The sequence below is a fragment of the Triplophysa rosa genome, linkage group LG9 (genome assembly GCF_024868665.1).
Source record: "Triplophysa rosa linkage group LG9, Trosa_1v2, whole genome shotgun sequence".
NCBI classification, from domain to species: domain Eukaryota; kingdom Metazoa; phylum Chordata; class Actinopteri; order Cypriniformes; family Nemacheilidae; genus Triplophysa; species Triplophysa rosa.
This window is the reverse complement of record NC_079898.1, coordinates 12,106,479-12,134,143: the sequence shown is the minus strand read 5'-3', so window position 1 is coordinate 12,134,143 and position 27,665 is coordinate 12,106,479. Positions and strand designations below refer to the sequence as shown.

General features: G+C 38.8%; 1 protein-coding gene and 1 long non-coding RNA gene across 2 annotated transcripts; one reads left to right on the top strand and one right to left on the bottom strand.

The window, feature by feature from the left end:
• The first annotated feature begins 338 nt into the window (after window positions 1–338).
• Window positions 339–22,400, top strand: trim8a (tripartite motif containing 8a). Its single transcript, XM_057341773.1, has 6 exons — window positions 339–2,487; window positions 17,721–17,816; window positions 19,408–19,641; window positions 19,894–19,925; window positions 20,236–20,351; window positions 20,585–22,400. Exons 1-6 carry the CDS (start codon window positions 1,894–1,896, stop codon window positions 21,211–21,213), a joined length of 1,701 nt encoding a protein of 566 aa, XP_057197756.1. The 5' UTR covers window positions 339–1,893; the 3' UTR covers window positions 21,214–22,400.
• On the bottom strand, window positions 10,441–27,158 carry LOC130558983 (uncharacterized). The gene is made up of 3 exons (XR_008963526.1): window positions 25,074–27,158; window positions 22,897–22,958; window positions 10,441–17,670 (listed from the first exon to the last, which is right to left on the bottom strand). It is a non-coding gene; the product is annotated as an uncharacterized LOC130558983 (long non-coding RNA).
• Window positions 27,159–27,665: the final 507 nt, after the last annotated feature.

Genomic DNA, 27,665 nt, shown 5'->3' with positions numbered 1-27,665 from the left:
AACATTACCACCCATTGACTATATGGATGGACACAAAACCACGAAGACATTCTCGAAATATTTTATTTTGTGTGCCAAGTTGTCAGGTTTAGTCAAACAACATTTGAACTGTACCTTTAAAATAATGGCACGTTTCTTTTACAAATAATGTTTTCTTTGCAGCTTGGTAAAGGAAATTATTCGGTGGAGAGATGCACTCCGGTCTGTACAACAACACGTAAGCCGCACGGGGTGACGGAACGCAAGAGGTGTTTCCCTTTAAAGAGGCCCCGCCCCGCTCATTAACTCTCCCAGTTTATGTATCGAATCTGAGGGGATCACGTGATCAGGGAAGGGGGAGTATGTGAACTGTATCCTGAGTTGCAGTCTTGTGCCTGCATTCCTCTCATCTAGGATTCGCTTGAAAGAGGAAAAAAATCATAAATAATAACAGACGCAAATTGGAATACGGCGCCGAACCATCTGTTTTCAATGAGGACTAACAGTGCATAGGACGTGATATACATGGATTTTCGCTGCATTGTTTGAATCTTTTTTGATTTTGCGTGAGCCATCTAACGTTATATACAGGGCATACAAATGAGAAGAAAAGTAAATAGATAACGTTACGTCGTTTTTAATTCGCGTTTAACAGGAAAACAAGATGGCTGATGAGCGATAACAAGGGCCAAACGATATCGTCTCCTTTAAGAGCAAGAAAGGTATCTGGCGTTAATACATGAATATTTTAGGCGAGTTAGCTTGATCAAAATAAAATACGTGACATCAGGTATTAAAAATGAAAACGATCCGTCTCTGGTAATAAGTGCGGCCAAGTAAACATCGGGCGAAACATGGAGAGGGTTTTGGATAATTCCTTAATGTTTAACCAACACAGATAGCGAGAGAATAGCTTTACGATAACATCTCTGGTCTTTGTTTTTTATGCTACAACAAATGTTGACATACATAATGTTCGCGTGAATTCTACGTTCGTTCAAAGTCGTCTCGCGGCGTAATCTGTTTCTACGTTTACCGGGTGCCTTTCGTATAGTTCAAAGGAAACGAAATCCCATCGATACAAGAGCGACAGAGAGAGGCTCAGGTCTACTTTCCGTGCGTAGCGTTCAAAAAAGCTGTTATTATTCCAGCAGGGCAAATATCATGTGCCCTGGGCACAAATCAAATACGTGATCGACTGCTTTAGTAAATGACTAGTGCTTGCGAAAGGACATCTTCATTGAACTTCATGGCGTCACCCTTTTCCTGTTTTAAACTTGGTAAATGACGATACGCCACGGACGATACGCATTTTGATTATGACTCAACTCATCTCATCCTGATGGTGAATAATGGCATGCTTGTTTTTATTAGCAGCACGGTTACTATGCAGTAGTCTTTAACCAGTAGGCTAGTTGAATGATCTTTTAGCGAATGGTCAGGCATCTGTCTCGGTGTCATCATTATGTTATTGTTTTATCATATTACGATCATTTTAAATCCAAGTAAATTGCGTTAAAACTTTACACGTAGGCTACGTTTGCTCTCTCTTTAAATCGACAGGATTATAGTTTGTTTTAAAATAGTTCATATTTGGTTAACTATATTCAGCAGAAAGGCCTCTCAGCTTAAACCCAACGTTACACAGAAGTGCAATAAACAATACGCAATCGTATTTCAACGCAAGATTCCCTTTTCTCGCTCGGCTGCGGTATTTCATTACTGACAACTTCGCCAGAAGCAGAGACGCTCGCTTGGCATGTTTGGGTCTGATCAACAGCTGTTTCTCAGGACCATCTGTGCTTGTATAGTTTTTATCAACTGATTTAACAACTGGATACATGAATGGGATCACGAGAATGACAGGACGCTGCTAGAACTCGGTATTTGCCCTTTCACGCGCCGCGCAGCCGGATGTCAGATCAAATGGCCGAGATGGCGGAGAACTGGAGGAACTGCTTCGAGGAGGAACTCATTTGTCCCATATGTCTGCATGTGTTCGTGGAGCCAGTGCAGCTGCCCTGCAAACACAACTTCTGCCGAGGCTGCATCAGTGAGGCCTGGGCAAAGGACACGGCCAACGTGCGCTGTCCTGAGTGCAACCACGCGTACAACCAGAAACCGAATCTGGAGAAAAACATCAAACTGAACAACATCGTGGAAAAGTTTAACGCGCTGAACGTCGAGAAAGCTCCGGCGGTGTTGCATTGCATTCTGTGTAGGCGAGGACCTCCTATTCCAGCGCAGAAAGTGTGTCTTCGTTGTAACGCACCGTGTTGCCAGTCTCATATTCAGACACATCTCCAACAACCCTGTCCGGCTCCTGGCCATTTACTAGTGGCGGCTGAAGAAGTCAGGGCCTGGAGCTGTCCACACCATGATGAATACAGACTCTATCATTGCGATGTGGAACAGGTGGCTGTCTGCCAATATTGCTGCTTCTCCAGATGTGCACCTAACCACGGCCACGCAGTTTGCGACGTGGAAGTACGACGCAATGATATCAGGGTGAGTCTTTTAGTCGAATCTCACTTGAATCTAACCCTGTCAATCTGAAGACAACAGGAGTATAATGAGAGTAACCTAACTTGGGAGATGATAACATGAGCTTGTTTTTTTTAGCTCTGTGGAATGAGCTAAATTCTATTTTAACCTACCGATTACTTTGCAAAACCAGGTATATGCTGGAATTTTTCATGGCATGTTTTCTGGCCGTTTCTTCAGTAGGAGCATTGCAGATCAAACTTGATTTTCTGCTGTAGTTTCCCCCCCACTGCTTTTCACCCGCAGACATCTTCACACACAAACACAAAACGTGTGATGCAGAGATTGCAGAACTGATACAGTCTGTTTGGAAGCCATTATGAATTCTGACCTTTAATTCCCCACCTGCAGATATGAGAGAACAAGCTCATATTCTGAGCAGGTACAACACAAAAATGATAGAAGTTACAGAAGTTTTGAAATTCTGTTGTTTGTTTGTTATTAGCTTGAATTTGAAGTTAAATGTAAGATTAACAGTCCTACCAGATATTTTACTGACTGATATGGCTCTTTTTCTGTCAACCAGTACTTGGACCATAGTCTCAGAAGCAAGGAGGATTGCTTTGTTTAATGCCTGTTTGGTTTATTTTGTTAATTTTCTATACTCGAAATTGCTGCGGTCTGAAATAAATAAATAAGGGCAATGGAAAAAATGTTCTAGGCCATAGCCACTTAGCCGTGGTCTGGTTATACACCTGCTTTTTTGCTAGCACAGCACATTATAGAGTTTGTGTTGCACATATTAGATCTGAATATAATTACATACACATAATAATAGTAACTTTACACTATTAACATTTTTTTCAAGCAAAATACTTTTCAATAACAATACATGAAAATAACAAGCGTATACCAGACAACCAGTTGTGGTTTTCATTACAGTAAACACCTCAATCTGAAGAGAAAGTTCTAGCAATGAGGATGGGAAGGAACTTTTTTATCTGTGAACTTCCTTTTAATAGTTGAATGCTGGAAGGACAGCGTTTTTGTGTCATCATTCCTAGACAATTCTGTCATATTTAAGTTTAATGCCGTCCCAGCCAAATGTACCGCCAGGTAAAGAGACAGTCAATACTTTTCACAATGCCACATATCAGCATTTTTTGCTTGATTTATAGTTAACAGTAGTCTCGCGTTCATACTGAAGGTCTGGAACTTATCGCCGCTTTCTTTGGCCAAGGCCCGCCCAAGAGGCCATATGACTGACAGTTAAAGCAACCAATCATGTTTCTTTTTGTGCCGCGTCATGTTTAGAGGTGTGGAAATGTCCCCGTAACAGACCGGTGTAAATTCACGAACGTGTCAAAAGTTAAATGCAACAAAATTATTATAAATTTATGCCGTGAACCTTGCATACTTTTAAGAATTAAGCGTTTAGTTGATCGTGATGAATTCTTATAGCAACCGTTGTAAACACGACAGCTTACTTGGATCAGACGGCTTCGTGTTGTTTCCAGGCGGACCTTTAAAGAAAGCGACATGCACGTCTCCTGGGAAATCCTTTGAAATTCAACCAATCAGATGACGACTTCGAACGCGCTTCGAAGTGTTTCCAGAAAAGTGTGCCTTATGCATCAGACATTTAGCCAACAGTCCGTGGGCGTGACGTCTGAGCCTGAGACTAAGTTAACATTGACTAGATTACTTTTGAAAAACTGTCTTTAGTTTTATTTTAAAACAACAATGTGAATTGTCCTTTGTAAGGACCTTTAAAATGTACAGTGTTTTGCAATAACTCAAAAGACTTCTGTGACTTCTTACAAAAAACTCATCTGTGGAATCAGTTCGTTGACTCATTCAAAAGGTGAAACATTTTCAGCATTTTGAAGGTTACAAGTAAAGTCTATGAAGAGAAGTTTACGTGTGATTGTGACCCCACAGAGGATCTCTAGACTCTACAGAGACCTTGATTTGAAATATCTGATAAACTCCACCTACACTTATTGTCTGCTTTCCTGTGACATTGTCAAATAGTAGACAGGAATATTGGTCATTTGCAATCACGTGGTTTTTATGACGCGCAAGGCGCGGCTGTAGGGAAGCAAGTGATTTTCCTCCATAGGAATTCACAATCACAAACTCAAAGTACCTATGTTTAACGACCTGAACAACGACCAGCTAAGCCCAGAGTTCTGTCAAACCTTACTTGTAATAAATACTAGCTTCCGTTAAAAGAACGAGCCCCTATTAAAGGAAAAGTTAATCTCAAAATCAAAATTGTGTTATTTTTTACTCGCCCACATGATGTTCAATATGTTTAAAGACCTCCCAGCGTCTTCGGAACACAAATAAAGATATTTTCCTTTAAATTGATAAAGTAAAAAATCTCGTACCAAAACAACAACCACGGAAAACCAAAATAAATACATTTGTTTATCACTAATATCAAACATAAACATGTTAACAGAAAAGTTTTATGTTCTCAGTTTGTTGCTGCCTTGAGCCACGTTATGTGGTTTCTTTATAATGTACTTTAATGAAGAACAAGCTTAATGTGAGACTATTCTTATCCCTGGAAAAAGTGCTTGTTCTTTTAACAGTAGCTAGTGTTTATTACAATTAAGGTTTAATAGAAATTTGTTTTACGTGGTTGTTGTTTCGGCACGTTAAGCTGTTTCATTATAATGGACTTATATGGGAAAAATGCTTAACGCAAGATTTATCACTTTATCCGTTTAATCAGGACTCGATCTTTGCAGCTAGTGTTCATGACAAGGTTCTTGAGCAGTACATTTGAGCTCACCTGGGGCCTTATTTATCAACAGTGCGTACGCACAGATATGTGCGTAGTGAGTGCGTAAGAACAGATTCACGCAAAGTGTGGGATTTACCAACTTGTACTTATACGTAGAATTGTGTGTAAATATAAGCACACCTCTGAGCATGCTTACGCAGAGAATCTAGTGGTAGAATGGTGATACTACAAAAAGAAAGTGCCACCGTGTTTCATGTGATCTTTTTTTGCAAATACTCGATTAGTAATTTCATAGTTCGAGGTACACATTTGCGTGTGAAACGCTATAAAAGACAAATGGGAAATAATTTGAAATGTAGTTAAGTGTCATGGCTGATCTCGCTTTGCTGGATGATTTGGCAAACCTTCTTTTATTGAAAGCACAATGTAAAGACACATTTAACAGAACAATATATGAAAAAATGAATAAAAGAAAAAAACGTTCAAACTAATTGAAAAAGATTAAAAAGAGGTTTGCACATTAATCATTATTATAAAGTTATATAAATAAAAAAATGTAACGTCTTATTGCTTTTCTATTACTACATCGCTTTACCAAATCATAAGATTTAACCAATTCCACCAAAAATAACTGCAAATATTGTTTCTTTTCTGAACAGTTTAATTTAGGCTATGGAAAATAAATCTCCTATACTGTAAATAATTGTAAAATTAACAATAAAACCCAATTTGAGCAAACCATGCATTGCGCAAAGAATGCGTTTTCAAAAGGCTTGTTCGACTTGATGCATTAAGTCGAACAAGCCAAAAGGCTGCGGTGATCTGTTTAATGACAGCACAGAATACATTCACGTGATTTATAAAGGGAGGTGTTGTCACCATATATGGTAAATTGGAGGCGTTTCCGAATGCTAATAACCGTGAACAAGCATGGTACTTGCGCACATGTGGGATTTATCAACATTGATTGCTTACTCATGTGCGTGCGCACGTTTGATAAATACAGATTTTTTTGTACATGCGCACATTCTAAATTTCATTCGTACGACAAAATATTGAACCTTTTCTACGCACTTTTGATAAATGAGGCCCCTGGTCGTTTAGGTACGTTAAACCTCGTTAAGCGTTTTAGAAAGTCATCCGGCTCTGCTCATCCCAACCGCAGATTCAGGTTTACAAGCCACTTTTATCTCTGTTTCTCAGTCAATACTCGCATTTTACCCCTTCATGAACATCAACTTTTGCTACACAATAAAAACACCTTTCATGGTTTGGTCGATTTGAACAGTCAAAAACGACGCAAAACACAGGTATTTTGAGTTTGTTATAGTTAATTCCTATGGAAAAATCACTTGCTGCCTTCCATTGGCACTTCGCGCAGTGCCGTGACGCCATGTGCAAACAACCTATCTGAGTATCCATAAAACAGGCTTTTGAGGGTAGTGCTTTACAAAGAAAAGCATGTTCTGTGTGCTTTATAGATGTTTACATTGATTTGTCATACAATTTTTCAGTTTCATTAACATCAAGCTCTGTCTGATTAGCATTTACTAACAAGAGTGATGTGTAAATGATCACAAATAAAAAATATATTTTTCCATTTTTTTTAAATTAAAGATATAAGTTGTTATGGCAATGGCACTTCATTTATATAGCACTATTTACAACAACCAGCATTGACCAATGTGCATTACTTCATGTAATTTAAAGAAAAGGATTAAAGGCTTCCAGATATCATAATGAAAGGGCGTTGATGGTTAACAACAGCTCGTTTTCACTTTATAAGAGAGAACATTTCTTCTCTTGATCCTCAAAGGTACTTATTAAAATCTCCTCAATTCTTTACTTCTACCTATCAATTAAACTGTGATAGATATGTTAATGACAATATTAGCTGGGACATTTTGCAGTGTAGGAGTGAAAATACACGCTGTTCCTTCAGCTGCCTCCCAAAGAATAATGAGCTGTTGTGAGGTGAGCTGCTGCTGGATTTGGCAGGGATAACTTCTGGATGCGTGGAGGAATGCTTTTTAGATGGCCAATGTGTCATGGCTCCTAAGGCAGCCAAGTGTCTGTTAAAGGGAGGGGGGAGTGGATGCAGGACCCACAGCTGCCGTTGAAAGACACACACATCTCTCTGTTCTTTCTTTCGCAAGTGCATAAATTTAGAGAGTGTGACTCAAGTAGTCCCACAGTAAAACTGCCTGCCCATTTTCTGCTCCCTTGCCTCTTGTTCAGGAATAGGACGCTGGTTCCAGGCAGACACAGGAAGAGTGTGACCTCACTTCCTCCTCTCCTCTGTCCCCAATAATCCGCCTTCTGTTAGCAGGGATGACATCATGGGAGATCCTATGAAGGATTACCGTTCTACCTCTTTCCCCTCTTTTTTATCTTTCCCCCTCTTTTGTGCTGCTACAGTAGGAATAGGGTCTAGTTGGGACTCAGGAAGAGTGGCTCAAAGTGTTTGTGTGGTGGTTTAAATTATGTGCTGTACACTTTATGCGTGGCCATTTCATTAAAATTTATTCTAAAGAACACATAGAAAGATATTTGGACGACTGCTTGTAACCAAATAAATTTTGGCCACCATTGACTACCATAGTAGGGATTTGTTTTGTAAATTTCTTTGTTCAGTTGAACACTAAAGAAGATATTTTGAAGAATGTAGGAAGGCGAAACACATTTTTCTTACTGTGGGAGTCAATGGTGGCCAAGAACTGTTTGGTTACAAGCATTCTTTCAAATATCTTTCGCTGTGTTAATCAGAACAAAGAAATTTATACCGATTTGGAACAACTCGAGGGTGAGTAAATGGTGACAGAATTTAAATTTTTGGGTGAACTAAGGCTAAAACGGCTAGCTGCTAACTGGAGCATGTTAGCTAAACGGTTGTGGCAAAATGTCAAATTTTGTCAAAAAAAAACATTAGCTAACGCCTACACTTACCCAAACCCTAAACTAACCTTAGCTACAATAATAAAAAACAGTAATTAACTGATCGATGCCCAGTGGAGGTAGCTGTATCCTGCATTCACCTATTCTTTTTACAGAAGTTTTAGCTTACTATATTTTTTCTAAGGGGATAACCCCTCACCTCTAAATATGTAAGTAGGATAGTTCACCCTAACATGAACATTTTGTCAGACTTTTTTCACCCCTGTGTCATTCAAAACCTGTACATGACTCATATGTGAAACACAGAAGATATTTTGAAATATGGTTCTGTCTCCATACAGTGGAAGTCAATGAAGTCCAATGTTGTTTGATTACCGACATTCTTCAAAATATCTTCTATTGTGTTTTGCAGTAGAAATAAAGTCATACAGGTTTGAAATGACATGAGCGTGAGTAAATGATGACAGTATTTCGATTTTTGGGTGAACTATCCCTTTTAAGCTGCGAACACTGAGCACATTTAAGGCCAATTTATGGTTCTACGTAGCGTAGCCTACGCAGAGCCGCGTACCCTACGCCGTAGCCTGACACGCACCTCTCCAAAAATGTAACAACGCGTCAACTCAATGCGGACCGCAAGCGCTGTGATTGGTCGGTTTGGCAGCATCGTACTTCCTTCTACGCATTTCTGGCATCTTCTTCCGGCAAGTTCAGAGTCCACAAAAGAACAACATGGCGAACATCGACCAAGTACTGAGCGTCTGATTGAAGAGGTTCGGAAATACACGCATCTGTATGACTCTTCTTCGGCGGACTATAAAGACTGTCAGATGGCGGCGAATTCTTGGAGAGAGATTTCCTCTAACGTCGGTTTGGAAGAGTGTCAGCAAAAGACATGAAGAACTTCGCACTTTATAAACACTGTGCACAATCTTTTGCACTTTATTGGCTTTATAGTTTTATTTTTTGTTTTACCTTTTATTGTTACTAATTTTTTGAAAGTTTTATATTTGTGTTAATATTGCATTGCATACTCTATACATAGTTTGCACTTTTACATATTCTGTTCTTTGACTCTTTTGCAAATAACGAACAAAATTGTGACACTTCCAGATCTTGGTTGCATTTCGTTTCATTTTTAACTAAACAATTAATAGGGTGAGTTGTCCATGACAAAATATGATATTCTATCAGGGTATCATTTCAATACACAGTTTTGACATCTATGTATATACAGTGCTCTGCGTAAATGAGTACACCCCTTTGAAAAGTATACTTTTTTTCAACAATATCTAAATGAACACATAAAAATCCAAAATGTGGACAAGACTAAGTTTAATATAACATCTGTTTAACTTCTAACATGAAAGTAAGGTTAATAATATAACGGATTACACATTTTTCTGTTTCGATCAGCTCCAACTCCATTAAGATGCAATCAGCTTCCAATGTCGTTTGCAAACACTAGCATACACACAAAACATCGGCGAAGAAGAGCAAACCCGTGAAAACACAAAGAGCCAACTAGCGTTTCGGCGGTGTAATTGCAGTACGACGCATACACTCAACGCAGAACCATAAATGTTCACGACGGCATCGTCTACGTACGTAGCCTACGCAGAAGTAAAAATCGCGCTTAAGTGTCTTGACATGTCACACTGTGCTTTTTAGGGTCATCAGCTACTTTTAGCATGTTTTACTACTCTTCCCTCTCTCTAGTGCAGAAATGGGCCAGACCATGTGTTTCTGCATGAATGAGCTTGTTTAATCTTATAGGCCATACTGACTTACACAATTCATAAAAGTGCTTTTACCATCAACTGCATTTTTTAAAATATAGGACTGTGGTATTATGCATGAGGGCTGGGCTTTGCCCAAATCTGACCATTTTCTGCAGTTTAGTCATGCTTGCAATTGGACTGGATCGTTCTAAATATAATTGTCCTCAAGATTTTGCTTTATAGAGACTCAAATTGATTGTGGTGTCACTGAATAATTTGAGAGGCCATTCTTATCACACCACTGCACGCAGGCAAGTCCAGACAGCATTAGATGACTCCTGCAGTCGGCCTTGAGAAATGTTGAGTATAGCTGCATGACTTCAGATGTTTGGAATCACAGTCATATTATTAATGAAAGCGACATTTGTTTGAGCTTTTGGTTCTGTGCAGGATTACAAGAATGTCTGTAATCGTTTGAAACGTGTTAGGAAAGTGTTCTGCAAAAGCAAACCCTGGGTGAAGTGTTGGAGAATGTCCAGTATGACAAAAAGGAGGAAGCAAAGAGAAGCAAGCCCACGCTGTCACATGCAGCCTTATCATGTAAGCATGTTTCTGGAAACGTTCTTTGTGATAGTTATTCAGCTGGACAAAACCACTGCAGATGAAGGCATGACAAGATTGCGTTGGAGTGGTTTGTACGGTATCATGCTGCATTGCTTTACATTGCTGTGTGCAGTTCTGTTTTTTATGTTTAATGCTCCGGATAAAATAATCAGATTTCTTCAGTTCTTTCTTATGCCGGGTTCACACCAAACGCGCATTAAGCGATTTGTAAATTGCATACAAAGACGCGAACTCGCGGCAGGCAATGCGAATCACGCGAATCGGGCGGCGCAATTGCCACGAACACGCGTCAAACTCGTCTTCCGCACAAATTGAAAATATTTGGCAGCTTGGGTCACTCACACGAAAATAACAAACTTTTCCTGTGAGTAATAAAGAGCGAGGAATGCGATTTTTCGCGTTTGATGTGAACCCAGGATTAGGATAAGATAACTGTGCAAGTTTAACATATTGTGTAATCAAGCAGGGAGTATCTAAAATAAAGACACTGTACCTCTGCAGGGCTCTAGAGTGCGACCAATTTGGTCGCACATGCAACCTAATTTCTCAATGGTGCGACTAAAAAAATTTGAGGTCGCACCGTACGACCAGCCGTTCGAGGGAAAAAAGTCTCTGCGAAAGTTTCCCTGTGGTTCAACAACAGACACATTAGGCCCATATCGTGGTCTAAACCAATCAGAGATAGTGAAGGGCGGACCCCCCTTTGATTGGCCGTTGTCCAGATATTCCTGTATGTGTGTGTACGTTTGAAAATGCTGTGCTGCAGTCGGACAGAGAGGTGAGTAGCATAGGCCTGTCAGATAAACAGAGTGGATGTAGCCGCGGATGATGAGAGAAGATGAAAAGAACGATTGGCAACTTTTTCATTAAGAATGTTAAGTTAAGGCCTGATCCGTCCGAAAATCATAACCAATGCTCTGACACGCTAGACTGCGACTAAATGGTCTCATTTTGCGACAAATTTTCCTGCCAGTGCGTTTAGTAAGTTTTTCTTAATGGCCGCACCGGTGCGACTGTCAAACTGATCAATATATAATTTTTGCGTATTATAAATTTAATGCGCAGAAATGTTATATTGCGCAAGCTGCGCATTCAGTCACTCATTTTCATCTCCCCTCCTTCAACCATTCGCTTATCTATCAGTGCCCCGCCCCCAAAGACGTAATTCGCGGGTTACGGGTAAGAGGCGAAGGACCGAAAGAGCAGACGAGTGAAGCGCTCAATCTTGCAATTTAAATAAATATGCAGAATACAAGAATTTCCCCGGCTAAGGTACAAAACTACGGAAGATTATTCTCACTATACTTTGAGAATAAAGTCATTGTGTTTCGAGAAAAAACTCGTTAAATTTCGAGAAAAATCTTGATCTTGTTCCCGCTGGCAGTGAGTTTGTTTACTAAGCCGACGGACCCAGATACGTCATTCAAACTATGTCCACCGATCAGGTAAAGTAGTCCATGTTACCATATGCTCTTTGTATATCAGTACAAAGATTTATGTATCGTTTCTCCATAATTATAAACTGTAATGTCAACAAAGAACGGTAAGTAAGCCTAGTTGTTTTTGCTTGCATAGTTGGTCTCGTGTATGTAACTTAGCATTGTTTGCAAAGGGTGTCATTTGTGTAATATAATGAAATATTGTCCACAAAATCATGTATCACGCAACAATGTCCATAGTAGCTTATACAGCATACATTGTCATAAGTTCGCGACCAGGAGTTGTGTTTTGTGTAATATATGTAATAACTACAGTCAACTCGGTATGAAAACAGTGCATAGCATGTACATATATATAACGACAACATTAGCCTAATCAACGACTGAACTGTCCAACATTCACGTGGTTTACTGGTCTGAACAAAATAATCTGCTACTTTTTACCACAACACGTTTAGTGTGGTTGTTCAGTCTTTATTTACAAGCACTACACACATTCATGACGAGACACGACAACATGCTAGCTATCGACACCGGCAACCATATATTATCTCTCAGCTACCTTACGCTTATAAAGTGCGAACCGGTGTTGCGCCAATGACACAGACTAATAACAAATACGTTCAAAAGTACAGGACAGTAGCAAAAAATGTACAAATAACACTTATAAGTCCAGGAGCCGGACCGCTTGGTCTGCATCCGTTTTGCAACCCGTTGCCTCTTGCTGCTCGCACCACCAAGTGTAAGCCCGTCCGATATTGAATCGTGACCGGCCTCGTGTCCGATCACTCTCTCGCTTTATTTTCTTTGCTTCCTCCGACAAAACCCCCTTTTTGGTTTTTTGGCTGGCTTTGCCATGGTGATGTTTTGGTTCGTTTCGTCTTACTGTTAGCTCTGCTGTTGGCTAACTTCTCCCAGGCTACGAGTAAAACGTGAAATATGCCATAAAGCAGGGGATAGGCGGGGCTTGTACCGGCCCGAACACCAAAGTTACAAGTGCAGTTTCAGCCGATAGGAGGCTGCTCAGGTAGCAACGGCAGTAAAATTCATCCAGTTAAAAGTTGACCTACCACTAAAATAATTTTAGAGACATTATTTTAAGGTCAAAAAGTTGCTCGTTGTCGCTTTAAATAACAGGATTCCGCGTCCGCATCTAGTTATATGGACTTAATGCGTTGTGCCATTTGATTATTGTCACACACAAACAAGCACAACAATAAGCGGGTTGGAAACGCCAAATTTCGAATTAAAAACCCTTAATTTGCAAAAAGTTTTTACGCTCGCTTAAGGTGGTTTTTCATTTATGGGAAAAAGGGTTAATGCGAATAATGGGAAATGGAAACGCATTTGCCGAATAAATTCCTCCAAAAAGTCACGTAATTGCACAATGAGATGGTGTAACCTGACTAACCAGCGTACTGATCTTGTTACACAGCATCGGAAATGTTGTTATGGTCATTCTTAAATGCCTGAGCAAAGTCGTCAAGTATTTCTGTAATTGCCTCTTAGAACTGTTACAACTGTGTTTCTCGAACAGCAGCCATCCACAAAAGCACCGCATTTATTGTGTTTCGTAATCGTCTGCTTGCGCAAGTATTATTCTATATGAAAATCATTATATTCAGTGGCTTCTCTTACTTTTCTTACTGATATTTAGTGGCAGTTTATTAGGAAGTGACGGTTGACTATTTGGATGGAAACGGTGCTTATTCGAAAATGTTTTATGCGATATTCCAATTTTGCGGATAAGCTAAATTTGGATGGAAACAAACGCAATTCACACAAACGCGCATCTCCGTCTAATGCACTTATTCTTATTATTCTACATACTGTATATGTCGCACTGTACAGCCCTGGGTGTTGTTGTTTTTCAAGTTACTTGTCCGGTCAAGCAAGTAAAATTCTCTCTCACTTGCCCATACAAAACATTCACTTCTCCCGGACAAGCGACATGATCCCATTCATTTCAATGGAAACCTGGCGACTTCCGGCGACACGAGCAGTAGCAACTGTTGGCGACCGGATGGGGCGTGTCTAGAGACACGACAAAGTTGAGAAATGTTTAACTTTATGCAAATGAGAAGCGACTTTTGAGAGCGACAGCTAATAGGAGAGAAGATGGGAGCTAATGTGATTCTTCTCTCAGCTCCTGCAGTGAGCGTCACCAGTAGTGGGATAAATTAAGAAACCATTTAAAAATGTTGTTAAGTTTTTTTGAATTTACTATTTGTAGGTAGCTAACAATATTTCTCCCAAACATCAAATAAAATGTTGTTTCTATTTGCAGAAAATGAAAACTGGAAAAACAGGTAACCCCCCCAAAATTCTGTGGCTGTATATCAAGCCATTGAAATGACACACAACAGGATTTAGTTTAACTGAGTGCTATAGACCTGCATTATGTAGCATGAGTTTATACGGGAGCTCTTCTGAACTATACTCGCATGCGGTTTAGTAAATCACGCACCATTCATTAAAAAATTATTGACATTTTTAATCTGTGGTTATGAATGAATACTGTGAAGAACATGCGAGGTTTGTTCCATTTATAAGCGAACTGTAAATTATCACTGTGCTTGCAGCTCGCACATTTCACACATAAGTGCAAGGATGCCTGACCTTTTGTTTTTGCTCTGAATGTACGTAGGTTGTTTTGAGTCACAGAGGCTTCTACTTACAACTGCAGAAATAAATCAACTCCATCCAGCATTTAGCTGTGAAATTCACACACGCCCCTCACGCTACCCCACAGAAACCAGATTTTGAATGTACTTCACCTTAAAAGTGTCAAAAAAGCTGTAGGCTAGCCTAGCTATCGTTAGACTGAATCTCTGCAATTAAATATCTTTTATTTATCATAGAGACATTTAGTTTGTCTGAAGAAGATTCTGTAGCTCTTTAGACGCCACCTTCCGTGCTCAGAATGAATAGCGATTGACGGATTGTATCTGCACATCTGCGTGTTTTAAAATGGGAAGCAGTTGCACAGATGTACATGGATGTATTCATCTATATACCAACACTAGTAAAATATATAGAAATACAAATGTTGTCTTTTGACTGCTGCTGTGCTTACATGGCACAAAGAGTTCCTGCTTGTGTCTTTCTAAGGCTCTGGCCATTGTTAAGCTGAAGATATAGAGTTTCCTGTACTTCTGTAACTGTGAGTAATAACAAGTGACTAAGTCTGATACTGTTTTTATGGTGTTTTAAAAATGCCAACGTGTGAGATGAGAGCAGTCGCTTACGTTGGTAAGTTGAAAGGTTGTTAATCACGTGAATGTTTGATCAGTAAAATAAAGGGCTTTATGTATTTTAAAAGGTAAAAAATTCTTTCATATTCGTATTTAGTATATATTCATATTCCTGCATCTTGTTTTAGAATAAAATTCCCTCACACAAGTCTGTTTGTATTTAAATGGTATACAGTAAAAGAAGTCTGCCCCAAACTTTTACCTCATTCTTTAATAACATGATAAAAAACTGTTTTTATACATTTTTAATCATCACCCTTAAATAATGATATTAAAAAGTGGGTTTTGTCGAGCACTTCACTGAATACCCACAGTATTTCAGAAGTGATTTGCCATTTATTCAATAGGTTCGTCACTCTGCACGAAACCACTAAAACATGACAGTAAAGATTTTAATTATAAAACATATAATTCTGTAACACAAAAAATAACATAATTATAAAAATAAGCATAATTGTGTTCTTTACCTTGGACAAAGCATACTTTTAGCATAGGAATGAATTATTTGTTTTCTTGCTTTTTCTGCTGAAATTCTCATTACCGTAACGCACCCTGATTGGTCAGAGTGCATTATTGTTGTAATTTATTAAAACATCTGAAAGAAAACAATTGGATGTTCTAGATGTACTCAAATGACAAAAAAATAATAATTGACAGAATATTCATGTATAATAAAAATGAAGATATAGTGGAAGAAAGAAGTGTCCATGACTGATGTTCTCATCCTCTGTAACATTTTTAAAGGAATGTTTACACACACACACACACACACACACAAAGACATTTACATTAGGTTTGATTTAATTTGAAGAAACACATCTGCCAGTACCTTTCAAATAGCTACCAGGTTAACAGATTACTATATATTTTTCTACTTGAAAGCTTAATATTCTTTTGGCACTCTGTGTACACAACTTTTTTTATTCTCCTCACCGATACAGGTAGTTTTCCGCATAAAAAAAAACGGTACACATGCAATTTTCTATTAAAATATACTTCATTAAAGTCTTATGATGTATGATTAATAAAAACGTGTTTAGGCATCATGGCTTTACATTTTTTTAGCCAAACACGTTATGGGATTTATATGGTAAAAATTGTGCTAAACTGTCAGTAAATGTTTTTAAATGAATGCTTTTGAACAAAAATTGAGAAATTTGTTGATGCGAGTGTTTTTAAGTGTTTTTTATCTTGAAACCAACATTTCTTGAGAATCACCCAGGCATTTCAAGTAAAGCGATCTAAGAGCGATACGATTTCTGACCAAACCATTAGAGACAGAGAGACCATGACATCATTCACTTTGCTTTACGGGAGTTAACAGTCACTGTTGAGTCAGCCTCCCATGATTCCCATTTCTATTGTAACAACACCTACTCTGTTAGGTGAGTCTTCCTTTGGGATTGTGGGTAATATTTCACCAGGAATTACACAACCGACTAACGTTACAGTTATAAAAAAAGGCATTGAAATCACCCTGACGGGTGACTTCTACAGAAGTATAGCCCTCATACACCAACCTCATAACTCATTGTTGTAACTAGAATCTATATCTCTTTAGACGGAACAAATGAGACTTTTACTTCCCGACACTGTGGGTGTCACCGTGGTTTCCATGGCGATCTGTGAACGCTGTCGGTGTTTGTTTGCAGAGGCCCGGTTGCTGGAGGCCCCAAGAATGTGTCTTCTTTCATGCGGCCTATAAAAGCAGCGACCCTCATGCACATGCCTGTCGGCCGTCGCTGCGCCGGGATAACGTGACAATATGTCATTGACTCTGGAAGCCGACGGTACAAACAAAGAGCGAGATAGTGAGCAAAATGAGCGACTGCAAGACTGCCTTGCCCCCTCTCCCTCGGTTCGCTTCAAATTTCCACACTTATTAATGCGCACACTTGGGCATGCACAATGCACTTTATTGTTATCATGACAGCTGCGTTCTCCGTTCGCAATCAACCTATGGCGTACGGGGTTTATAGACGGTTATGCGATTAAAGCTAAACTTGGCTTGTTATTTAGCATCCTGTGGACGTGTGCGCTCGGTTGCAGTGATTTTTGTGGGCATGTGAAGTAAAGGGGATTATAAAAGCTTGAGCACACTGTCGGGCTTTGATTTGGATGGGGGATGGGGGAGCTGTGGGGTTAGTGGCTTCCTCCGAATCCAATTTAAAACCTGTCCAGACACCTAATAGCAGGCAGAATCAGACGGCAAACGCATGTGCGCTATAAGAGTGATTCTGATGAATTAGTCTCATTGCTCACATGTTTTGTTTTCCTCATTTGCAGTAATAAGGTTTTTGGAATCGGTTGTCATAGAGATGCAGAGGCAGCCCGCGGGGTGTTCGGGGTCATACTGTAGAGTAGATGGAGAATGGGTTGTTTTCGAAAGCCTGGGTTTGTACGTCTGCTCTTTTTGAGGCTTGACTTTTGCTTGTCATGGTTTCTCCAAAAATACTGCAGTTCTGGTAGTTCTTGATCGCAGAGACGGTCTGTGTAGTTTGGGTTGGCATATCTGAGATCTGTGGGGGAAAACAAAAGGTTTGATTCATCTGTTTTGCTTTTTTTGCAGCATATGTTAATGAAGCAGCAGGATCGTATTGACGATCGAGTAAAAGACATCGAGGAGCAGCTGTATAAGTTGGAGTCTGACAAACTACTGGTGGAGGTATGAAAACACACATGCGTGTCAATTTCTCTCTGTCTGTGTGTCTATCTTACCCCCACCACCCTTTTTTGGTGTGACATTGGACGTGTCTGTGCCAAAACACTATGTGGATCTTTCCTGCATTCGGTTATTTATGGAAAATTAATTGGAATTTATACTGCAAAATTATACAATGTCAATGAGACATTATTCTTTATGCTTTATTCTTTATTGTTTGCATCTTTATTAGTTCCGCAACGTTTTCCTGGTGTCCACATAAAAACACATGTATTATTTATATAAAATTTAGATTATAACAAATATAAGGATTAGGGCCCTGTTGCATAAAGCACCTTAAGTTTTTCCCTTAAGTATGACACTTAAGGGGTGATTTTCCTTTACCAAAGACAATAGGAGAATAACTTTAGTAAAACTTGAGGTATACTTAAGGACATACTTAAGGGAAAATTACAATTAAGGTGCTTTATGCAACCGGGCCTAGGCCCCTGCTAACAAAAAAAATGCAGAATCATGTTACAAATTCATATACTAAAAAAAATTGTTAAAGATGTACTATATGAGGAACACTAATTACACACTTTATATACATTTTTACCAAAGGAAAAAAGGGTTTTAATAATGACTCAAATATACAGCCGCAGAAAAATAAGAGACCATTTCAAAATAATGTTCAGTTTTTTCAGAATTTACTATTTATAGTTATTTGTTCAAAATATTTTTTTATCATTCTGTGAACTACTAACAATATTTCTCCCAAATTTCAAATAAAATTATTATTTTTATTTGCATTTATTTGCAGAAAATGAAAGCCGGAGAAACGGGTCAAAATAACAGAAAAGATGCTGTGTATTTTTTCAGACCTCAAATACTGCAAAGAAAACAAGTTCATATTCACTTTTAAGCAATACAACAGTAATGTTTGTACATGCATTTAGAAAAAGTTCAAAATTATTTTTCTTATGTGATAACCTTGCTTTTATCACAGTTTTCATGTGTCTTGTCATGCTGTCAGTCTTTCACATTTGCTGTTGGATGACTTCGTCACTCCTGAGGTTTGATTTTGTTGAAGTTTAACAGACACTGGACTGAAATGATCACAGTACATCTATAAATGCTGATTAAATGAAAAATGGGAAAATCTCTTAATTTTTTCTGAGGCTGTATATTTTTACCATTTCAAGTAAATAATAATCCTAATAATTACAGAACATATCTTTATATGATAGTCACATTTTGCACAATGTACTTTGCGACATGTTAGTGGGAAAAATGTTCTAAACAAAAGTAACGTAATATTTTTTTTTGTTTTCAAGCAGTTTACTCGTGTACATGACATCGCCAGATGTCTCATGCTCACTTGATGAGTGTTACGTCTATGACCAAAACCAAAATATACAAGCTTTCCTAAAATGCTGTGTGGTTCCAGATGGCCTTGTAAAAGTATCCCATGATTCTTAAATCTTACAAACAGAGCTTTTCAACAAATATTCAGTGTTCAACCCCACCATAAAAAAGCATCTTGTTCTTTGGGGCCATTTAGTTTCTTTACAGCAGACCTGTGCGTTTATGCTCATATGTGTTTGTTGTGCAGGATAAGGTACGGCAGCTGAAGGAGGAGGTGCGTGCGCAGTATCATAAAATGCACCAGCTCTTAGAAGACGACCTGGGTAGAACTCTGGAGGTGCTGGATAAAGCACACTCGAAATACTGCCAGGAGAATTCAACCCAAACCCTGCAGCTCAATGAACGCCGTCAAGAGGCCAAGAAACTGCTCAGCTCCGTCCAAGTCGTGTTCGACAAGGCAGAGAATATTAACATTATGAAGGTGAGCTTGTTTCTCCCACCAATATTTCCTTAAACTCACACTCCCTCACTTTTGCTATAAATCTACTGCGCTCGCCCAATGTGAATGTGGCCATACCTGTGAGAAATGCTTCTCGTCGGTGTGCGGCTGCTATCAGCACATCAGCGCTTGCAGATTTTTCTGCGTTTACAGACAAAGAGACAGTCAAGCAGGAGCTTGTAGACTGCAGGGAGATTAATATTCTGTTCTGTTCTGTTTTGTTTTGCATTGCAGAACACAAAACCAGTGAAAATACTAATGGATAGGTAAGTTGTTCATCCGACAAAATCTTGTTTAGTGGAAATCTATACCAATCTATGGTAACACTTTGTTTGACTGTGCCCTTGTTACACATGTTGCATGTATTTACTATAGTATTTACTATAAATTATGCATAGTTACATGCAACTAACCCTGAACCAAACCCTAACCCTATAGTAAGTACATGTAGTTCATTTTTATTACTCAGTACTTAAATGTATAAATACACTGTAAAAGGACACTAAAATAAAGTGTAACCCAATCTATTGCTAAACCGTGTTTATGGATATAATCTCTCAAATGGCATTTCCGCAGATCACAGTCGTGCTCGGGAAGTGTTTTGCCTCCTTACAAGGTGGGGCATCTTAATTCCAAAATATTCCTTTCTGAAGTCTCGAAGAAGGAGAAGAACTTGAGAAAATTACTGGAAGGTAAGTCTCAAATTGTATAGTGTCGCTAACCATTTAATGTGCATAGTCAGGTAAGCAAAATAAATAGGGCTGTCAGCTTCTAAAGGGGAGGAGAAAATGCTTTAATTTATGCTTAAATTTATCTGTCACTTGAGGCTAGTAAGATAACACAGATGCCAACGTCTATGCAAGAAAAAAAAGGTTCATTTTGGGCACTGGTAGATAAGAACCAATCTGTGTTTCCTTGTTTCCAGCACCATTTACCACCCCTTCACACTTCCTCCAGTGCGTTTCTGTCCACCCCTCCACTGCAAATAACTCTGGGGGTGAGAAACGCAAACACTCCACGGCCTTTCCTGAAAGCAGCGCCGGCCTGCTGGAGTCCTCATCCGGCCCCATGAGCAAACAGCAGTTCCTGGGTCAAGGTTCCAGCTCCGCCGATGGGCCGCCCTCCCAGCCGCCCATGGTTCCCTGTAGCTCCACCCAGCACATCGTAGGCCTCAGCAGTAGCAGCGGAGCTCAGTCTGTCCATCATTCCAGCTCCGTTTTCACTCCGGCCGACTATCCCAATGCCAGCTCGTCCCAGCAGGCCATGCTGCCCCAATACGGCGGCCGCAAAATTCTCATGTGCACCATGGACAATTGCTACTGCTCTAGCGTACCTTCCATATCGAACCACCGCGGCCACCCTCCTTACCCGCGCTCTGGATCTTTCCCTTGGACACAGGAGTACTCGCACCCCCTGCCTTCCGCGCCCTCGATGTCCCAGCCCCTCCAGGGCCTCTCCATGCACGACTGGATCGATGCCTCGCAAAGTCACAGGCATCCCGACTTCTATGGATTGTATGGGCAATCTTCCACTAAACCTTACGTCACCAGTTAACCTTCCACTGCTGTGCATCTCTGGTTTATCTCTGATAACACTTCATGCGCAGAACTGTTTTGCATGATTTTTTTGTTAAATCAGGCTCATGAACATCACAGTTAGGAGTTAAACGTTTTGGCACTTTTTCATCATGTAACGCAAGCCTCGAGGCTTTCGAAACACAGATCTCTTCCAGCTTAAGCATTTACAAACCTGTCTGTCCCTGTGTATAGAAAGATAAGGCAATCTTTCTATGAGAAATGTGCAGGCGGGACCCAACCGAGTTTTTTTAAAATTCCAAACAGATTTTGGATAATTGCAAAGGCTGCTGACCCGAGCAGATAATGATCTCTTGTAAGAAAGGAGTGAGCTTCTTTCACCTCCCCACTTCCTGTCTTTAGGGTATCTGGAATCATTTATATGACGTGGAAAATGTTCCTTTTCACATTGCTTTTAAACATCTTATAGTTCATAATAGTAGATGGGGATTGTTGTTATAAAAAAGGAATCGCAAAAAGAGGGTTGGGGCACCACCTTGAGATTTTGGAACTGTGAGACTAGGGTTAGATGTGTTACATTCCTGTCAGGCCAGATTGTTTTTTGTTTAGTTTACAACTATGTATTAATATATTTGATTCATTTACAGTAGGTTGAAGTCGATCAATACAGAAAATCAAAACGGGTTAAGAAAACAAAGTCTTTTAGAGGTGTCACACAGAGAGAGGTTTCACCAAGCATGAGCTCTTAACAAAGAATGTCCATCTTATGCATCTGAAGCACTTCTGGATTCTGCTTCCTGTTGGATAACGTTACTTCCTGCATTCAAGCACACATTCAAAAAAAATGTAAAGCATGTTCAAGATGATTGGTGTCTGCTAAACATGCTAAAAAACTCCCTGTCCGTGCAGAAAAAACTTTCTTGGCACTCTGAACTCTGTAAGACTAAACTGAGTCAGGGTAGAGATTGGTTGTTGGATTTTTTCACATGTTTTATATGAATAAACTGAATGGACTGCATACATTTGAAAATCAATATCAGTGTGCTTTAACAGAGTATTAAATGCTGGTTTCAACAGAAGTGTTAACAATGTCTTTTGTAAATATTTTTGCAATATAAATGACGGCTCTAAATAATCTTACAATGCCTTGAAATAAACAGCAAAATGTATAGGTGGTTACAGAAGGCCTATATACAGTATGTTTCATCTGCAGGTCTGAGCGTTCCATTTTGTGCACGGATGTTATCAGTAAAGCCCTTAGGCTTGCTTGTGTGAGAAGGTTTTGTATAGGTCTAAGATCAGTTGCAGATCCAAAGAAACCCCACAAATCAAGCACAAGTTTCAATTCGTTATGTTTGGGTTATTTCTGTTGTAATTCTTGTAATTTAAGGAAGATTTCTATAAAAGGATATACCATTATTCACAAATATCCCCTTGTTCGAGCTCAAGCACTTAAACTTGAATTGTAACTTGATTATTTACATGCGGGTAAGAGAATGAACAAGACAAAAACAAAGCTAAATTTATAAATTTGTGAGAAATTAAGAGTTAGCTTTAATGACGGTGTTAAATTTAAATTAATCTTGCTTTACATTTTAGATGATCTATTTTTTTGCATTTCTGTCATTTTAAACAGGAAAAATGTTTTAGATAAGCCAGCTAATATCAGACCATTGATAATAATGTTTGTGCAGCTGCTTACCCTCCAAAACGTGTCACTTCCTGGCAGGTGATGTAGGGAGCTGGGTGGTTTTTTTTGATGCACTGTAAAAAAGAAATGTTGGTTCAACTTAAAAAAATAAAATAAAGTAACTTGGCTGCCATAAAATTTTGAATTAATTCAACTAGTTAAAATAATAGTTAACAACATAATTAGTTTGTATGAAATTCATTAGTTAACTAATATGTTTTAAGTTGAATGAACTCAACATTTTAAGGCAGCCAGGTTACTTTTTTAAGTTAACCCCAAAACACTAGCTTTTACAAAAGACTAGCATAAAAGAATGGAAAGTGATGTCGAGAACATAGGAATATTTTGACCAATATAAACACAATCATTTTTTAAGAACGTAAGAAAAAATGACATGTTTCTACAACCCAGGGACAAAATGGCAACATCTGCTAAAATTTCATTTCAAATCCTTAAAATAAATTTATTTATATTCTGTTTATTTATTTTACTATGACAAAATGAAACTTACTTGCTTTCCATATTCAAAAATGACTGACAAATATTTTTGTCAACACATTAAAGTCACAATATGTAATTTCTTGATGCAAAGATAGACCTGACGCTGGTTGAAATTGCCAATTACTCTGGATTAAAATATTGCTGTAAAGGTTTGGGAAAATGTAAGTAGTAGGCCTACACAAGTTAACAAAATATTAACACTGTGCTAGTGGGTTTTGGATATTTTAATGCAAAAAAGATTATATATCCTTAAAGGCCCAGTGTATAAAATTTAGCGGCATCTAGCGGTGAGGTTGGGAATTGCAACCAATGGCTCACTCCACCCCTCCCTTTCGAGGCACTATGGTGGCTCTCAAAGGGCAAAGATGTAGTAACGTTTTCGCTTCTTTGCCGAAGGAGATAATGTATTTACAAAATGCACTCTATAGAGCAGTTTGTCTGTTTAGGGCTACTGTAGAAACATGGTGAATTCCATGTAAGGGGACCCGCGGTGTATGTAGATAAAAATAGCTCATTCTAAGGTAATAAAAACATAACGCTTCATTATATAAGGTCTTAATACACATCTGAAGACATATTTATGTTTATTATATTGCATTTCTGTCAATAGATCCTCCAAAAAATTACACACTGGACTAAGGCATAAATAGTAGCACATCGAAATGCACTGCAGTGGCTGTTAAAAACAAGGGTGGTGATTTTGTTTAAAGTAGAGTTAATCATTTGTGAGGCAGTTAAGATAGCTCAGACATTATGGGCAAGAGCTAAAGCTAAACTTATAACAGTAATTATTCGCACACGTTTTACAAACCAACTTAATATAGAAGGGGTGTGGGGTAATGCCAGACATTTCAGCTCTTCTCATGAGCATACTGGGGCAACTCGGTCACATTTTTCCATTAAAGCATGGTTGGGATGGGGGCGCAGTGCTGGGGTAAAAGTAGGAAGTAATCAGGCTTGAAGAACAGCTCATCATTTATTTATAAAGTGTAACGTTCCGACCTCTCCACCCACAACCCCGTACATACACGCTAGCCACATAAACACACAAGCACATATTTTGACCAATTAGAAACATGACTAGACTCAGTCCTCTTTTCCCCTCAGCTTGCTGTGGGTGGACACGCCATATGCTCTCAGAGCACCACAATGGGTTTTTTTCTGAGCACCGCCGTCCCATGATGCTAATCATGCTGGCTCATTGCAGGTCGTGGGAGGATTCAAGCCTGCCGGAAAGATTGATCGCAAAACACAACAGTGGCAGCAGCTCAGCTCGGTTCTTTTGCATGTGACCTTATATAGGGACCTGGACATATTTCCTGGAGTGAGCGTGGACTAAGAATGGAGATTAAATGGAAAGAATGATACTAAATTAGTGATGAAGAAGGTTTTTCTTTGAGCAATTTCAAGCAAGCGTGTACGTACATGTGAGGGGTTAGGGAGGTGGGTGTGGACATATTTGCACAAAGACTTCAGGATCCTCAGGATCCACCTCTAGTCCAAAAGCAACACTCATATTTGCTTTCTCTTCCTTTGTAATAAATTATTAAAACATCCCCTTAGTAAAGAGAATGATGTCAGTGGTTGCTGATGTTGGATCACATTTGCACTGCTGCCTGTTTGAGAACTTGCAGATTATCAAACCAGAAAAGTATATAGTTCTTTCTTAAAACAAAGAATATAAATACCTTCAAAAACTGTAGAGGTGATCTGACAAAACAGTGCAGGACAAAGCTGCTGACCTCTCCCTGCTGCCAAACATTCAGGTCTTCTGTTTGCCTTTCCACCTGGTACTGACATCCGTCTCAGATGAGCACAAGTAGCTGGTTAAGACAAATTGTCATTTGCACCTGGTATTAACAAGTGTATACAACTTAATCTCATGGGAATTCGTAACTATTTTACGAGGTGGATAATATGTATGAATTTGTATATTGTGAATCGTACAAAATCGTACCATTACTAGAAAAAAAGCTATGCTGAAGCCTAACCCCGCCCCCTAAATCTAACACCACTGGCAAGAAAGCAAATCATACTAAAATGTACGAATGAGATCGTAATTCATACGAATTAGCCAAAATTAGCCACTTCGTAAAATAGTTACATGTTTGCCTTGAGATCAGAGGTGGACGAAGTACACAACTTCCTTACTTGAGTGAAAGTACAGATACTACTGGTCAAATATTACTCCACTACAAGTAAAAGTTGTAAAGACAGATTCTTACTTGAGTAAAAGTACAGAAGTACGTGCTTTTAAAAGTACTCAAGTATTAAAAGTAAATTTCCTTTATGTCAGTTGTGCATTGTTTTATTGTCGTATACCTTATGCCTCTGAAGCACCCTACTGAATACACCGAGTAGCTCACAGAATCAGTGGTATTAAAGGAGTAGTTCACTTCAAAATTTGCCCCCATTGACTTTCCATAGTAGTTTTTATTCCTACTATGGAAAGTCAATGGGGGCAAATTTTGCAGTGAGCAACTCCTTTAAGAGCTTTATATGTTTAGCACACATATGTTTAGTTTAGATATAATCCTGTATGATCATTTAGCCTAATTATCCTCATTAGCCCCCTAGGCCTATATGTATTTATGAGCAGTGTTCTTTTATTTTGTATATTCCCTTTACCAGTTTTAGCAGCAATTTACCAGTAAGTAGTAAGGTTCTTGTAAATAGTAAAGTGTAGAAGCCATGTGTTTGTTGGACTTATTACCATAATTTAACTACAAACATAAACTATAGCTAGTATAATAATGAATATAATGAAACTATGGTATGTTTAGTTGCTGTGGTTTTACTAAAGATTATTAATTGGAGTATGGTTCCTATATTTAGAAAATGGTAAATTTGTGGATACTGTGGTTTTAATGCAAATACCATCCCTGCTGAAAAAAAACAATGAATTTTTTAATTAGAATGAGATTTTTAAATTAAATTCCTCTTTGTAGTGTGTTTTGGGTTTTATTCCAATAGGATTTACCATCCCATCAATAGAATCCATCACATACAAGTAGACAACAAGTATCCATAGTACAATTCCCATTATAACCATTAAATCCATTACATTTTATGTTGTATTTTGGGCAGGGTTCTATTGTTTTTATTTCAACAGGAATACTTCAACTATAGTTACTTCAGTAAAAACATCATTCATTTTCCAAATCGCTTTAAATGATATAGCAGCAGATCAGAAGTTAACACGCACGTGTAGCTCAAGGTGTATGTGATGCTTATTTACCGTTTAGCCGTTATGCCGATCATTTTCATGACAATGTTTCTACGATCTTTGACTGATCGTAACCCACAGATGATTACACCACACTTTAACATGTGCCCTTTTCGTCTTTTATTGTTCTATTTGCCTTTTTAGAGCGCTATCAACGGTGTAGCAGCGCCTACGTTTACATTAGTTTAGCGGGGAAGATCCCAGAGTTGCCAGATTTGCGTTAAAAAATCTGCCAAATGGCCATTCAAAGCTTGCCGGAAAACCGCGATCTTAGAAAAACTGAAATACTTGGCAACAGTAAAAGGTCCTGGCAGATCGCAAGCCAGATAAATTGTGCACACAGGAAACCCCGCTGCATAGAAACCATTTTCTACTTTTGGACCTTTTTATAAATGTAGTGGAGTAAAAAGTATGATATTTGTCTTTCAAATGTAGTCAAGTTAAAGTACAAGTACTCAGAAAAAATAATACTCAAGTAAAGTACAGATACTCAAAAAGTGTACTTAAGTACAGTACTCAGGCAAATTTACTTCGTTACTGTCCACCTCTGCTTGAGATTGTGTTGATGTAGTGTGGCCATTTGCTATTGATAATTAAAACACAGCATAAAACTTTACGGCCCTGCTGCAAAGACTAGCTGGTCACTAGCATTTGTCTTATTATAGATGTCCAGATGTCCTAGATGAGACGATGGAAAACGTAAGATGGGAAGAAATTGAGAGGACAAACTGATGAAGAATTGTGAGGGAAGACAGCATTTAAACTGGAGTTTCATCAGTGCTTTGTATGCTCAATAATCTATTTACAATGCAGAATTAAGATTTCGGCTATACAGCGCATTGGAACTTCAATCCCTAAAGCCAGGGAGGATATTCCGAAATCCCGCTTAGGTCCTGTGAGGTGATGCCTGGAGCTACAGGGTCAGGAGAGCGACCGGGACTGTGAGGAGGATTTAAAGGGATAGTTCACCCGAAAATGAACATTATTGTCTCATTTATTCACTCTCATGTCAGTCCAAACCTGTGTGACTTTCTTTCTTCTGCAGAACACAAAA